General features: G+C 35.8%; 1 protein-coding gene across 2 annotated transcripts in view; it reads right to left on the bottom strand.

Moving 5' to 3' along the window:
* LOC150105523 (late secretory pathway protein AVL9 homolog) overlaps positions 1-15,342 on the bottom strand; it is a 415,642-nt gene that overhangs the window by 231,812 nt on the left and 168,488 nt on the right. For both annotated transcript variants that reach the window (XM_090394870.1, XM_090394871.1), the window contains exon 7: positions 7,340-7,419. In XM_090394870.1, the coding sequence (XP_090250996.1) occupies positions 7,340-7,419 (80 nt within the window). The remainder of the gene's footprint in view (positions 1-7,339; positions 7,420-15,342) is intronic.

Here is a 15,342-nt window from a genome sequence, read left to right on the forward strand (position 1 = left end):
TTTTTTTGGGGGGGGGGGGGAGGCATTTACCATGGTTACTTATGTGTACATTGGGGGTGGGCCAAGTGTAAAACCAGGAGATTGGCTTTTTCTGTGGATAATGATGCAACAGTGGAACCTGGGTGATAGGGATGAGAGTAATGTTGGACAAGAGTTACAACTAATTGCTCTGGCAAGAGACCAAAAGACCAAACTGCAGACCTACAGTTTGGACAAGTTGCAAGTTTCTTGCTTCTGGCTCTTTCAATGACATCAGTAAATTAGCAAGTGAATGCAACTTTTATCCCAGAAATATTGTCAGGTGCCTTGTGAAAGTCTGTTGCGACACAAAAAACAAGCACATCAAAACTAATAGTGAACAACATGTTCAAATGCACTTGCTCCCAAGTGCATTTGAACATGTTGTTCACTATTAGTTTTGATGTGCTTGTTTTTTGTGTCGCAACAGACTTTCACAAGGCACCTGACAATATTTCTGGGATCAAAGTTGCATTCACTTGCTAATTTACTGAGAATTTGAAGAAAAGAACTATCAATCGAAAAATTTGAAGAAAAGAACTATCAATCGAAAAATTTGAAGAAAAAAGCTATCAATGTTTCCACTATTGAAAACTGTCAATGTTTTGGAAACATTGACAGTTTTCTTACAGCTGTTTCAGGCTTGAGTATAAGCACAAAGGAAGACAGAGTTCATGATGTGAGCCATGTGGGTATGCTAGATTTTTTGCTCGTACAGTCTTGGCACATCTTTTGATTAACCAAGGCATAGTTAGGGGATGGCAGTTCAGAGTGTGGGGAACCTATGTTTTCATGCCAGCAAGGACTACTTCAGTGATATGTTCGATGCATGTTTGGGGTGGAAGGCCAAAAACAATAGTCCAATGAGCATGGGCTTCACAATCAGAGGCCATCCTGCTTGGCTGTTATAATGCCAAACTACACTTGTTTGGGAGTGGCTGTGTGAGCATTGTTCCATGAGGGAGGAGACAAGTACTAGACTGTGGTCTGAATTATCTAGGGTGCTACGATTGCAGTAACTTGGAAGGATCACTAGTGAGGAAGAGATCTGGGGTGTTTGTAGGGTGGTTAAGGTCATCTATTATTTTGGTGGGTATGTGAACAATTTGTGGAAGGTCAGGCAAATGTCTCATCATATCTGCCTGCTTGGTCTATACAACAGGATGAAAGCCAGTTGGTGTTGTGAACATTGATATCTCCTAGGAGGAGGAGGAGGATTTCACTGTTATGGACTGGAGAAGAGCTATGTTTAAGGAAGAAGTTAAAGAATTCAGAGTAGCTAGTGGCATTGGGGGCACAATAGAGACAGCAAATGAATTTAACTTAGTGGGACATGGAGATTTTCAGCCAAAGAAGTCAAAGTTAGGTGTTTCTAGGTTGGGTGCTGTCTGGCATGGTATATCAGAGTGGATATATACAAACATTGCCCTTGGATGGAAAGGAGTCAAAGAGTGTGTAGTTGGGAGAGCTGAGATGAGCAATGCTTGAAGGGGAGGGGAAAGATTTGGGTTTCTGTCAGGAAGAGTAGGTAGGGTTTGGTAGACTACAAATGGTAGTGGACACCATTAAGGTTGGAGTTGTGGCTGCAGATGTTGGTGAAATGAATGTGGAGAGCCCTGTGAGGCACATATTTGACCGCAAGAGTTGTGCACATTTTGTATTGTTAAGTTCTGAATGAAACTGAAACTGTATTAATTTATATTTTCTTAACATGCATCTTACATTTTGGCATATACTGATATATCAGGTGGATAAAATTGTTTGTAAATTACCAGAAACGTTAATAATTTAAAATTCCTTTTATTTGTCCATAGTGTTGTACTGTGAATAATCCATTGTTTAAACTTTGCTAAATTTGTATAAATACTTGTATATTACTGAGAGAAGGCTAATCGGATTAAGTACTGATAACAAGGAGCAAAATACGTACGCCAAGTACACGTACACTGTGGAAGGAGAGCATGCTAGGGAAGATTGTGGCGCTAGGTGCTGGGAGATGTAAGGTGATGTGAGCAAAGAGGGAAAAATTTAATGACGTAGTAAGGAAGTGTTGGGCACGGAATTTCAAAAGCGAAGCAGTGCCAGCTCAAGGCTTTTTGGCTGGCAGTTTTTCTTTAGTTGTCCTCTTCGCTTGTCGATCTGCATCCCCGTTCCTTGGAGGGATTTTCAAAGCAGAGATCATGGGAGAATGTCGAGGAATCCTTGGGAAATCGCTGGTTAAGGATTTGCCCAGCAGAGCTGAGTTGCCACATCGCCACAGAGACAGCTAAGCCTTGCCGAGCCTGATGACCAGTGAACGCTATCACGCGTCTTCGTCACTGGAGATATATCCAGTCCGGACCATTCAGAGGGGTAATGCAGACCAAACAAAATGAAAAGTGGACCTGGAGGTGATGATATATCAAGATATGTATGATGTTCTAATGGTTCCCCCAGCAATTAGTAAAGTAGAAACTTTAATCTGTTTAGTAAATGCATAAAGAAAGAAGGACTGCGATTATTAGTTGGACATTAAGTTTAGAAGGTTGTGAATTTTATGCAAGGACTTTAGAGATACAGTTTGAGAGGGCAGTGTAACTCTGAGACATGAATGAAGAAATTAGGGTTAAATTAACGTCTATGAATGAATAACCTTTAGTATTGTGAAGCTCATCTTATGATTTACCTTTGATAGAATGTTTTAACTTTACTGATGTTTATACATGCTAAGAGAGAGTAAGAAGGGTTAGATAATTATGTTTATCATTGAAATTGATATTGAAGCTAGCATGTGCAAAAGTTTATTCATGATATGTAATCTGACTAGAGGGTAAATAAATGTTTTCTTTAGATTCAACAGTTGACTTGCCTGATTTCATTTTCTATTGCCCCGCTCATAAATAATCAAACCACAGTGGGAGGTAATTTATAGGGGAGGCTACGACTGCAAACTAAAGTTAGAGATAGATGAGATTTGAATTACTTTATATAGTTTAAGAGATTAGGGATAGTGTACTATGCTAAGTTCTGATTCTTTGATTTTTCATTGTTCAGAAATCTAGGATTCAGGGTGGCACAGTATAATATAAATTTTCCCTAAATCTGAAGAGAGAACCAGCACTGAAACAAAGGAATTGCCATTGCCTATTGGGAATCTCTTTGTCCTCTACCCACGTGCAATATCCTTATAGTAGTTAACAGCCCAAAGTAAATGTTAAGACTGCATACATTAAAGAGTTAATAAAAGATAATTAAGGTTATAACAGAATGTGTTGAATTAAGGAATTATTAATGATATAGACATGAAGTAAACATTATGGGCAAAGTAAGAAGAAATATAAGGAGGTGAGGACATAAAAGTATGCAGTGTCTGCATACTGGTTTCCATGATGGCTAAGCAAGTTACTAGATTTCTGCACATTTTTTCTTGTTTGTAGTCAATGATCCAGCTGTAATCTCCATTTTGGTGTTTTTCATGAAGTTGTTTTTGCAGGTGATGTCTTGCTCTCTCTCTGAGTGAAGGTTAGGTCAGGCCAAGCTTGTATGTGCAATTGGGAGCAAGTACATGCAAACATGTTGTTAATCACTATTAGTTTTGATGTGCTTGTTGGTGTGTTGCAAGAGACTTTCACAAGGCATCTGATGATATTTCTGGGGTCAAAAGTTGCAGTCTCCTGCTAATTTACTGATGTCATCCCAGAAATATTGTCAAGTGCCTTGTGAAAGTCTCTTGCGACCCACCAACAAGCACATCAAAACTAAGAGTTTTGATGTTAGATAATTCAGAAGGATAGAATTGAATTTCTTATTTCATCATCATCATCATCTTCCTTATACCCTCTTTTACCTTGCGGTGTCGGGGGTCCATTGATCATCGGACCTCACTCCGTTTACAGGATAAGGTGGTCAGCCTTATGCCCCGGTGTATCCTATGGGCTGTAGTGTTGAGTTCTCAAGGCCAGTTTGCCTGCTTTGCGGGATGAAAAACCCCAGAATAAACTGGGGAAAAAACCCTGCTGTCCACGCCCAAGACTGGCTAACTTGGCTATGGCTGAGGAAGATCCTTCAGCTCCTCACGTCACCAACGGGAATCGAACCTAGGACACTCCTTCCTCAGGCATATGGTTGCGAAGCGCATAGCCACTAGGCTAACCGCGCGGACTTGGTCTCGAATGAATCATGTACCACTGATGTGATGAGGTTGCAGAGTTCATTAATGTTGTTGGGAGAGTATACACTTGCACTTCCGCACTGATTGTTGAACAGTTCAAGCTTGGCTTCCAGAATTCAGGTTTTAGAGGAGAAAGTTTCATTCATAGGGCACATAGTGTTCAAGGCTTTCAAAATGTTTTCCCAAGTTCAGAAGCTGCTTTACAGAAGGGAGGCCCAGCAAACAAAAGAAAGGCTGGTAGAGTTTGATGAGTAATTTGTGTGCTGATTCTTCTATTTTTGCACAGCAAGCATGCAGCCATTGGCAACAGAAATCACAGATAAGAGTTTTTTTGTTATCAGTAATATCTAGTTTGCAACTGCAGCACTTTGTATTATCATTGGGTTTGTCAGCATTCGACAGCATTGCACTGGCGAGACCCAAATGGCTCTGATGTTCTTGGCCTTTGTTGCTGCCATCTGTGCTTCACATGGTAAGCATAACAAGCACTTGCATATGGCTGATATTTAATTGGAGCAAATAGACTGATTTAAACACTTAAGTATCAAGTTATGTAGCTACCAAGGACCAGATGTATTCTGGTCCTTGGTAGCTGCTGCTGCGATTTCCATTATTAGGACATTGTGGAGGGAAAACACTTGCAATTACAATAAAATATAGGAGCACAGGCTTTAGAGTAATTTATTCCAGGGTTGAAGAAGCATTAAGGAAGATGAAGAATGGAATATCTCCTGGGATGGCTGATTTGCCTGTTGAACTGATCAGAGTTTTTGGTGGTACAGAACAGAAATAGTTATGTGACATCTTTAGACTGATCCAGAAAAAGAAGGTGATACCTAATGATTGGACCAAGGAGATTATTGTTCCAATATATAAAGAAGGCTCAAGAAGGGATTGTAGTAACTATAGAGGAATTACATTATTCTGTTACTGTGCAAAGATTTATGAAAGGATAATGGTAACAATAACAGACAACATAGTGAAAGGTCTAAGAGAAAAGTAGTCTGGTTTAGGAAAGGGTGATTAACTGTTGATTTGATTTTTGCTAAAGGAAATGGGAAGACTGAGAATTTAGAAAAATGCTTATTGAAGCTCTTGCTCTGGAAAAAGCCTCTGATTGGATTCAATGGAAAAATGTCTGGGAATGTATGGAAAAGGTTTTGGTGGATGTAAGAATCTGGAGATTTTATACAAAACCACTTAAACTTAAGAATGCAATGTAGCCATTGCATTCTTAAAATCTTGTTTAACGTCATGAACTGATTAACGTTTTTGATTAGATGTAGAGACAATGATATTACACAAATCTCCACATGATCCCAATGAAAAAAAACCTCGCATTTATGAGATTCATTGCTCTTGTGGCATATGCTATGTAGGTCAGACGGGAAGGTTGGGGAGTTCCGCATGTCTGAACACATAAAAGACATTGAAAAAAGAAGACAGAATAAATCAGGATTGGCATTCCACACAACTACCACAGGCCATCAAGTAGTTTGGCAACAAATAAAAAAAAATGACATATATTGATCATAATTGTTTTACAAGAGAGTTTAAAGAAGCCTCACAAATGCTTAGGATCCCCACATAATGTAACAAAAATCAAGGCTTAATCTTACACCAAGTATGGTCTGCTTTCATAAAAATCGAACTGCCATGGACTTAGGATATGGCACGTGTGATGCCACAGAATGTGACAGCAACAACTAGCAGTGTTCCAATATGCATACAGTAATGAATTTAACATTTTCAGTCTGGTCAAAAAGTTACCTAATTTACCACAAGAATTAAAAAAAATCTTTATTATCAAAACATCTATTAGTCCCAAGAATTTATAGTGCACCAAAAATACACAAAAAGGTTATTCCGTTACAGCCAATTGAAGATGGGAGAGATTCCCGAATCTCAAACTCAGCAAAATATCTGTCAAATCTGATATCACCACATGCAGGAAAATTGTTTTTATTTATACGTACCAGTTGTGAAGTTATGATAACATCTACTATGTGTAATTAATTGTTTATAGCATTTTGTTGTGTAATTTTTTTTTTGTACTAGTACCTCTGATGATGTAAGTCTGATGACTTACAAAAGTAGTAGGGTTATAATAATTGCTCTTTTTTGTTATTATTATTTATTAAACTCTGTCTGTCTGTCTCTGTGTGTGTGTGTGTGTGTGAGAGAGAGAGATTCATTCTTGTGAATTCTCACTTGAAGTGGTTTGGACACATCATTAGAATGAATCTGGAAGGAATGTACGAAATGTTATTTGAGGTAAAAGTCCAAGAGAAAGACCATAGGAAAAAAAAAACCTGACCTAGAACACATTCATGAATAAATGAAGAGAAATCGTGTTTGTGATCAATGAAGAGCTTTGATTTGCCTGACCTAACAGTTTCTGTCAGAACATTTTTAGATAAAAAAAGGTCTTATATTTTCCAGTATGTTCATCATGATGATGAAACTGCTTATCAGGAGAGTGAAACATGTAAATATTTAGTTTGTTTTTACAATATACAAGTATCTAAGCATAAATCCCACAATTATAGTGAGAAATCCAAACCCCAATGAAGAAAGGTTTAGAGATCAGAATGAAGGATTGTGGAAGTTGGTAAATATAAGCTCCTCCATTTCCACACACCATGCCAAGGTAGGCACTATTGTGGGAGGGGGGCAAGAGAATTTTACAATAATCATCACAGGAATAATCAGAATGGTTAGCATGCTGCAATTTTTTTTTTAATTTCATTTTTGTGTATATAATTATCACTTATAACCAAGGAATGTTATAATGTGTTTCCCAAGGAATATAATACACAAGCCTTCAAATCTAACATGAACAAGTTCCTCCTTTCTGAAATCTTTTCCTATACACAGTACTAATGTACTATAGGTTGACCAACCAACCTCTCATGTATAGAATCAACATTAAAAAAAAAAAAAAAATCTCCTCCTTTCTCCCCACCAATCACAAGTGTCACTAATTTTTATTCTAAATTTGTGTATAACTTGCAATATTTATAGCCATAAAGGTGTGTCAGAAGACAATGAACATGCACTAATTAAATCTTCTGATACTTCCAAAATTAATTTAAATTACATTTCTTTTTTTCTCTCCCATTTCTCTTTTGTATCTTATTAACTGTATAAAATGAAACATAGTTAACATACCTTCCTTTCTAATAACAATAATTTGAAGAGGATTAAAGTTTTGTGTCTGAACTGTAATACTAGATCTCTTACTGAAAGTCCTAGGGAAAAATAACACACACACAAAAAATTAAGCTTTAAATAAAATTTCATAAGATTATTTGCAGATTATAACAGTATGAAGAAAGTCTTAATAATCCAAGTTACTTAAATTAACTAATCTCAAAAAATTATTTTACAGTGAAACTTTCTTATATTTGCTTTATAAATTAATTTTCATCTGTTATTTCACATCAAAAAACCAAAGATTACTATTATAAAATGAAGCAAATTGTCTTTTTATAAATCAGAGCAGCATGCATACATTATATAGCAACGGTTTATTCTTTAGAAAATAAAAATCCCACTTTAATCAGTTCGGTCTATTACTTCAAGTACAGCCTAGTGAGTACAGTTTACAAATTAAAAAAATTCTATATCTGTAAAACATTTGGATGGACTTTTATTATAGAAACAAGCTTTTATATATATATATATCACTCCCACATATAAGAGGCCACAAGACTTACAGGAAATCAATGCAATGTGTGAGTAGATGTCAAGAGAAGGGCAATTTGATAACATTCTTCTTCTTGAAAGAACTTGTATTTATTAGGAATACTTCATTAGAATGACTGTTGCACAGAACTATGGTGATGGAATACAACATGAATGGGAGTAGCAGGTTCAGTGAGTTAACAATTCAACTATAAAAAAATGATAAGTAGCCATTGATATATTACCATGGTTTACAAAAATTAGGGATATGATCGATGCTAGTGCTCATGAAATATTTGTAGAAGAAACAATGAGCAAACTAACTGACTGGAGAGTCTCAGAGAGGAACTTGACTGCTGAGTCAAGCATTATCAAAGGTAGAAGGCAAGCTAAGGTCATTTTTGTAGGAGAAAAAGTTGCATTTTGTAAGCAACGAAGGTGACTAGGTTATCATCACCACTCCATTTGAAGAATAGTATGGAGAACAGTGCTCAAAATACAGGCTGCAGCTTGAAATTTTGAATACTGCAAGGTTTATTGCATGAGTCGGAGGAATGAAGAGTGTTATCATCACCAAAACTAGAGCCTCCGTAGCTCAGTTGGTATAGACGAAGCCCTTTGGTCAGAAAGACCTGGGTTCAATTCCTGTCCATGATGTGAGGAACCTTTATTTGATCTCTTTCGACTAATACCCCTCAACTATTACATGCAGTGAACAACTTGAGGGAAAACTGCTGATCCAATTACATAAGTGGAAGGCAGATACCACAATGATACCATATTCATCTATATGCCTCAGAAATGTTGAGTGAAACACCAGAAACTGATAATGCATGCATGAAGATCTGCTATGGATCTTGACTGGCAGAATCTACACTGGTCATTGATTAGTTAATGTTCTTTCACATGTTGAAAAAGTTTTTAATGTCCAGGACCTTCTCCATTACTGATAAATATGGTCTTGCTTTTTATGATGCAGAATGGATGTTAGCTGAGTACAGAGGACAGATGATAAATGATGTGTTAGCTCAGGAGCATAGCACCTGAGCACATATGGTAGGATAGCATTTTTGCTGAAATAGCTATTAAAGATTCTTTTGATATCTTTCTGGCAGAAGACTACAGGAGATGAATGGGGCAATCTTCGATTTGATTTTCCTTGGTAATCTATTCTGAAGAAAAGAATGATACCAGGAGGACAGTTGTAGGTGATGTTGCAAAAATGCTATATGAATGAGAGATAGGTGGGTCAGAAATTGCATCAAAGAGCTTTTACAAGGGACCAGGCAGAGAATATTCTACATTTAGTCTCTTTTGACTTCATACTTAGCATTGTTAATGATTGTTTTGTAAGCATTGCAGGATTTTGTCTTAAGCCACTTTACAATATGCAATTTTTTTTCTAATTTTTCTCCTTTTTTGCACTGTCTTAGCACACCTCTTGGAAAACAATAGCTGGAATACTGAGCAAGACCTTCATTCCACCATGTGGATAATTTTGGTCACTATCACAAAAGTACAGTTATACTCAGAGTTACGTAAGTAATTCGTTCTGTAAACCTTTACGTAACTCAAATTTTATGCAAGTCTAATTTGTAAATTACATACATACATATACAATAAAATGTTCAATGGCTACTCATACTGCTGTCTTACATTAATTTTTTTGACATTAATCAGATATTTTCCATTTTTAATATTTTTCATTTTTGGGATGATTAAAAAAAATTAATTATAAAAAAATGTATCAATTGTATTTGAATAATATATACCCTCAGCCTTCAACATCACTTTTCGATGTTGAAGGCTGAGGGTAATCAGGGTCGCCTGAGTTGTCATCTTGACTTGGTTGTGAATGGCATCTCACAAACATGTCTAGAGTAGATTGTGTGGTCATACGCTTCTTGTCCTCGTAGATAGCCTTGTAGCTAGACATATCAGAATAGATATGGCGGCTAATAATTTTCGAACCGCTCAGTGTCCGGATTCATCGATTCTAATTTTGCTAACGCCATGTCTATCACGTTAAAAACCTCAGCTAGTCCCTAGACAACAATTCCCCTATCTCTGATATCAGGCCCAGCCTCTTCTTGGTAATAATTGTGCTCTTCAATGCTATAGCATTTTTTTGTGTTTTTTTAACAATGCGAACTTTATCCTTCACTATTGTATTCACTGTCAAAATAGGTTGATTTATTTCCCGAGCTATTGTTGATAGAATTTTCCCACCTTCATACATATTTTCAACTTTTCTTCTAAAGTAATTGCAGACCTTTGTTTTTTTTAGATTTATTACCAGCACATTCGGTTTTGCGTTTGTATTCCAGCTAATTGCGAGAGGCATCTACCACTGTACTGCAATAAGGCTGTCAAAGATGCACCTGCACAAAGCCACAAACATGTTCATACACACTGGTAGATTTATTACGTAACTGCGAATTTATGTAAGTCGTGTGTTACGTAACTCAGGATGTAACTGCATGAGAATCCAGAGAACAGGAATAGTATTCTGTTGTAGTGCCAAAAGTATCTGTAATATTAGCAGTTTAATTTTTACAACATATGAAGAAAATAATATATTTACCTTTAATAAGGAGGAAAATAATATCCTCCTTATTAAAGGAAGTTTCACAGCTTACGCATGTAACATAAATTATACAGAATGTATTCAAAACTCCAATATACATTCAAAAGATAAAACAAAATAATGAGTCAAAAATCATGCATATATTAGCTTGTGTCTCAGTTACAACTGAAGTATATGATATTACACTATTAGAGTTCAAAGGAATAATTGTAGTAAGTTGAGATTTTAAAAAAAATACAATAAAATAAAATATAATATAATAATTATTATTAATTATAAAAACCCTTTTGAACAATTAATAGTGATCACTTCCCAAAACTTAGATTTTGGATACAGTCTGATCGGTTTAGGTTTGGACGATTTCTTAGCATTTCACATTTCGAGGAAAAGAACAATCAAATTTGAACTTTACTGGAGTGAAGAAGTTTTGTTTGGTTCCAAAGAGCTGTATGCCTAGTATCAATGGTGTGAAAAGCAAGGCCAGACATCAGATTCCAAAAATGTGATATAGTCTGGATGTTCTTCAATTCTAATCATGGCAGAATGATCAGTCTGTCCAAAATGGAATCTCCCTGAAAATGTCCGCTTAATATTGGATGAAATATACTGGAGTTTTTTTAATAAATTCTATATAATTTTTGTTGCATGTATAAACCATGAAACTTACTTTAGTAGGTCTAGAGCACATGTTCCATTAAAGCTATTAATTAATCCTCCTTATACAGCTTCTAGGGATGGACTCTTCTTCCCCTGTCTCCACCCATCCAGTACTAACTCCTTACCAACCTATACAACTCGATCATTCCTCACTCCTTCTCCTATCCACCAGACTGCAATGTGCATTCCCTCAATCTTTTTTCACACTCAACATTCCAGAGACCTGAAACTGGCTTGACTAATCATCTCTGAATCCTTTTTAAAACCAGGTGACCAAATCTGTGCAATGGCATACTTAAGGCCTTATACAATGAAACCATAACATTCTTACTTCTGCATGTCGGTGTCCTCTGTGCCATTTGACATAATCTGCAGTACTGTCCTCACAATTTAGTAAAATTATGTTGAAGGTTTAATGGATTTTTTTACAACACTCAAAAAGAATTAAAATAGAATTAATACTTCCTATATTTCGTCCTAGTCACTAGGACATCTACGGGGATTACAAAAACAATTAATGTAACATGCATACAAAAACTTACAATACTAAGCCCAACCACGTGGGTGACACTAAAGTCCTATCTCCACCTAGATAGGACTTTAGTGTCACCCACATGGTTGGGCTTAGTATTGTAAGTTTTTGTATGCATGTTACATTAATTGTTTTTGTAATCCCCGTAGATGTCCTAGTGACTAGGACGAAATATAGGAAGTATTAAATTCTATTTTAATTCTTTTTGGGTGTTGTAAAAAATCCATTAAACCTCCAACATAATGTCCTCACAGCACTTAAGCCTCTACACAAGAATTTAGTAAAATGTTCCCAAAATTTCAAATCACTAACTACTACCACATCCTTTATCCCCCTCCAAGATATCCAAATCAATCCTATATTCCTTTCTTTTAGTGTTACACGGTGATCAGCATTCATTATTGAAATTATGGATTCTACAATCATATATATGGTATACTCCAGGTATTTACTGCACCTGCAACATACCATATATAGGAGAAACAGGATGCACAATTCCGATCAGACAAAAAAGTACATAAAACGACACATCAAATATAATAATTATGGTGAAGCTGACCTTTCTGATCATGCCTTGAACACCTTATATAGAATTGACTGGAAAAGCAATAGTTGTCTACATCACACCAAAACATGGTATGAACACAAAATTAAGGAAGCCTGTGAGATCATTATCAACCACCCCAATCTAAACAATAATGATGGTTTAAAAATCCCATACATATGGAAGGCATACATTCATCTCACGAATCCTTCCTCTCTAAGAACAACTAATAGGACTGTAGAAAATCCAGGATCCTAAATCTAAAATAACAACTTTAATACTAAAAAATAGGACATGACTGTTAAAGAAAAAATCTGTAAGAAAGAATGTTTATTCATGTTGTAATTTATAAATAATTTTTTAAATCAAAAATAACAATTGTAATAATAAAAATAGAACATCACTGTTACTGAAAGGAAAACTATCTGTAAGCAAGAATGTTTATTCATGTAATCATAAATTAAATCTAGCTTGATGTAATTTTTTTTTTTTTTCACTAGAGGTCATGCCAGTGAGTAGCATGTGATCAAATCATTGTTTCTCTAGCTTTCAATTTGAAATGTAACACAGCTTGTCTTGTATATTTATGTATGCTCCAGATGATGATCTTGATATGAAAATTGAAACGTCGGGATAATAAAAAGAGTTATTTCTTTTTATTATCCCGACTGAAAGAGTTATTTCAGATAAGAGGCTGCTGGTTCGAATCCTGCCTAGGCATGGATGTTTGTGATTATCTTCCACTTTCATACATTCATTCATACAAGTGAATAAACACTTGTATGAATGAATACAAGTGTATTAATTTTCCAAGATGGACTGGGTCACCATGGGAGTAGTAGACCCAACCCTCTTGCAATGGGAGGGTTGGGTCACCCTGTAGTGGGTAGAAAAACAGGCTGAATATCATTATCACAACAACAACAAATCAACATCAACAAATGATGGCTGCTACAGGAGATAGTCAGAGATCCCATGTTCAAACAATGTCATTATTTCCAATTTTGGTACTTGCCTATGTGTAATAGTGAAGTTACAACCTTGACTTAACATGATTACAGCTTCTTCCATTAAAGTTACTGATAAGTTCGCAACAGCATGATCCTAACAAAGTTGTGATCAAATCATTGTATGCTGTTGGAGAATTTCTAATTTCTTCTGGTAGTAGTTTGAAGCTTTTTTTTTTTTTTGAATCCCTTCTCTGCTGTAGTTTTAAGGATATTGAGAATTACCACTGAAAGTAAAATTTCACTCAGTTCATAATGAAGAAAGTTGATGGCCTACATTTATTTTTCACAGATCCACATGAGCAGCGATAATTTGATCACATATTAATGCTAGACTAGCATGTTTACACTGGGCCTTGACTAAATGAAACTTTTATTTACATCTGACACAGTAGGGGATTATATCATTCTTTGCATCTTTTTAAGATTGCTGGCCTGTTTAGCTATTATGCCCTATGTACAATCTCACTGTCATGAAGTAGCGGTAACCATGTAAAAAAGCTTGTTGGCATTTGTTTATTACCAATTTTTGCAGTTTAATTCACAATACAAAAAAGAAAATAAGATATTTAACTGCCTAATGTTTCACTAGTTTTATACCAAGCATCTTTATAGTACTTACAGTTCTGTTTGTCCACAGAAAATGCTGGGTATAAAACTAGCATCTTCCTAGTACATATAGTTTTGTTTGTGCACAGAAAATGCTGAGTATACAACCAGCAAAATATCAAGTAGTGAATTAAATATATATATATATATATATATATATATTTAATTAAATATATATTAAATATAATAAATTAATAATAAATTATATATATAAATATATATATTTATTGTTATTAGAATTGATTCGGGATGTATACATTTAGAAAATTAATATTTCTACTGACTAGAACCCGAGTATAACACACACACACAAAAAAAACTTTAATGAATCACGACTAGTTTCATCAATGTCCCGATTTCTTCAGGTGAGTAACAAATAACACAAAACTTATAAAACTAACAAGGTAAAAAAACATGGACTTTTCAGCTTAATAAAAAGAAGAAGAATAGCAACAGTCATATTTGAAATGGTGACCGCGTGCTATTCTTAGCGTGAGTTGAATGTGAGTGACAGCTGATTTTAGAGCAGCAGTACTGGATTGCTGCGCTATGGGAATCGGGCAAACTGTAGCTCAGATTGCTGTTCATGTGTGAAGGGTCCAGAACTATTTCTTTGGATTCTACAATTCGTCTTTCAAATTCATCCTTGCATATATATAAATAGGTCGTGCGGTTCCGAATCAATTTGGTGTTGATATTCTTCTAGGTTAGAGTTGACGGAGAAAAGAACATGACTGGAAAGGGCGCTTGCTCGTGTTCTTCTGTAGGAGATGTCATGTCTATGTTCCTCAAGACGTAGTGAAATAGATTTATCTGTCTGACCAAAATAAGGTCGAGGACAGTCGTACATAACTTTATAAACATCTGGAAAATGTAGTTGGTTGTGTTTTGGCTGACTTAGAAAATAACGAAGTTGTGGCAGAGTGGTATAGTCGGTCTTTATGTCGAATTTCATCATAATCCTAGCTAGTTTTGGGGTAAGAGAGCTAGTAAATGGTAACTGGATGTGGGTGATAGGGATGGATTAATCTTCTTGTCGAGGTAGTTGATGTGGTCTCAAACATTTAGTGATCTTACGAGGTGAATATCCATTATGATGTCTTCCTTATCTGGGAACATGGTTTAGAGGAACTACAAAACTTCCTAAACCATTTAAATAATCAACATCAGAACATCAAATTCACATCAGAACTAGAGATTAACTGCATTCTCCCCTTTTTGGATCTAAGGATCAGTAGATTACCTGACTGTCTTAAATTTTCGATTTTTCGGAAAAACACCCACACTGATAGATATTTGCATGCCTCTTCTCATCACTTCCCTCCTCAAAAACGTGGCATCATCTCCACTCTTGCCCATCGTGCAAGATGTCTTACTTCCACAGAAGGCCTTCAAACAGAACTCAACTTCCTGAAAAGCACCTTCTTAAATAATGGATATTCATCTCATGACATCACTAAACGTTTGAGACTATGTCAACAACCTCGACAAGAAGATGAATCCATCCCTATCACTCACATCCAGTTACCATTATTAGTTCTCTTACCCCAA

This window comes from Typopeltis vanoorti, chromosome 6, assembly GCF_054136105.1.
Source record: "Typopeltis vanoorti isolate ZY-2024b chromosome 6, IOZ_Tvanoo_1.0, whole genome shotgun sequence".
NCBI lineage: Eukaryota > Metazoa > Arthropoda > Arachnida > Uropygi > Thelyphonidae > Typopeltis > Typopeltis vanoorti.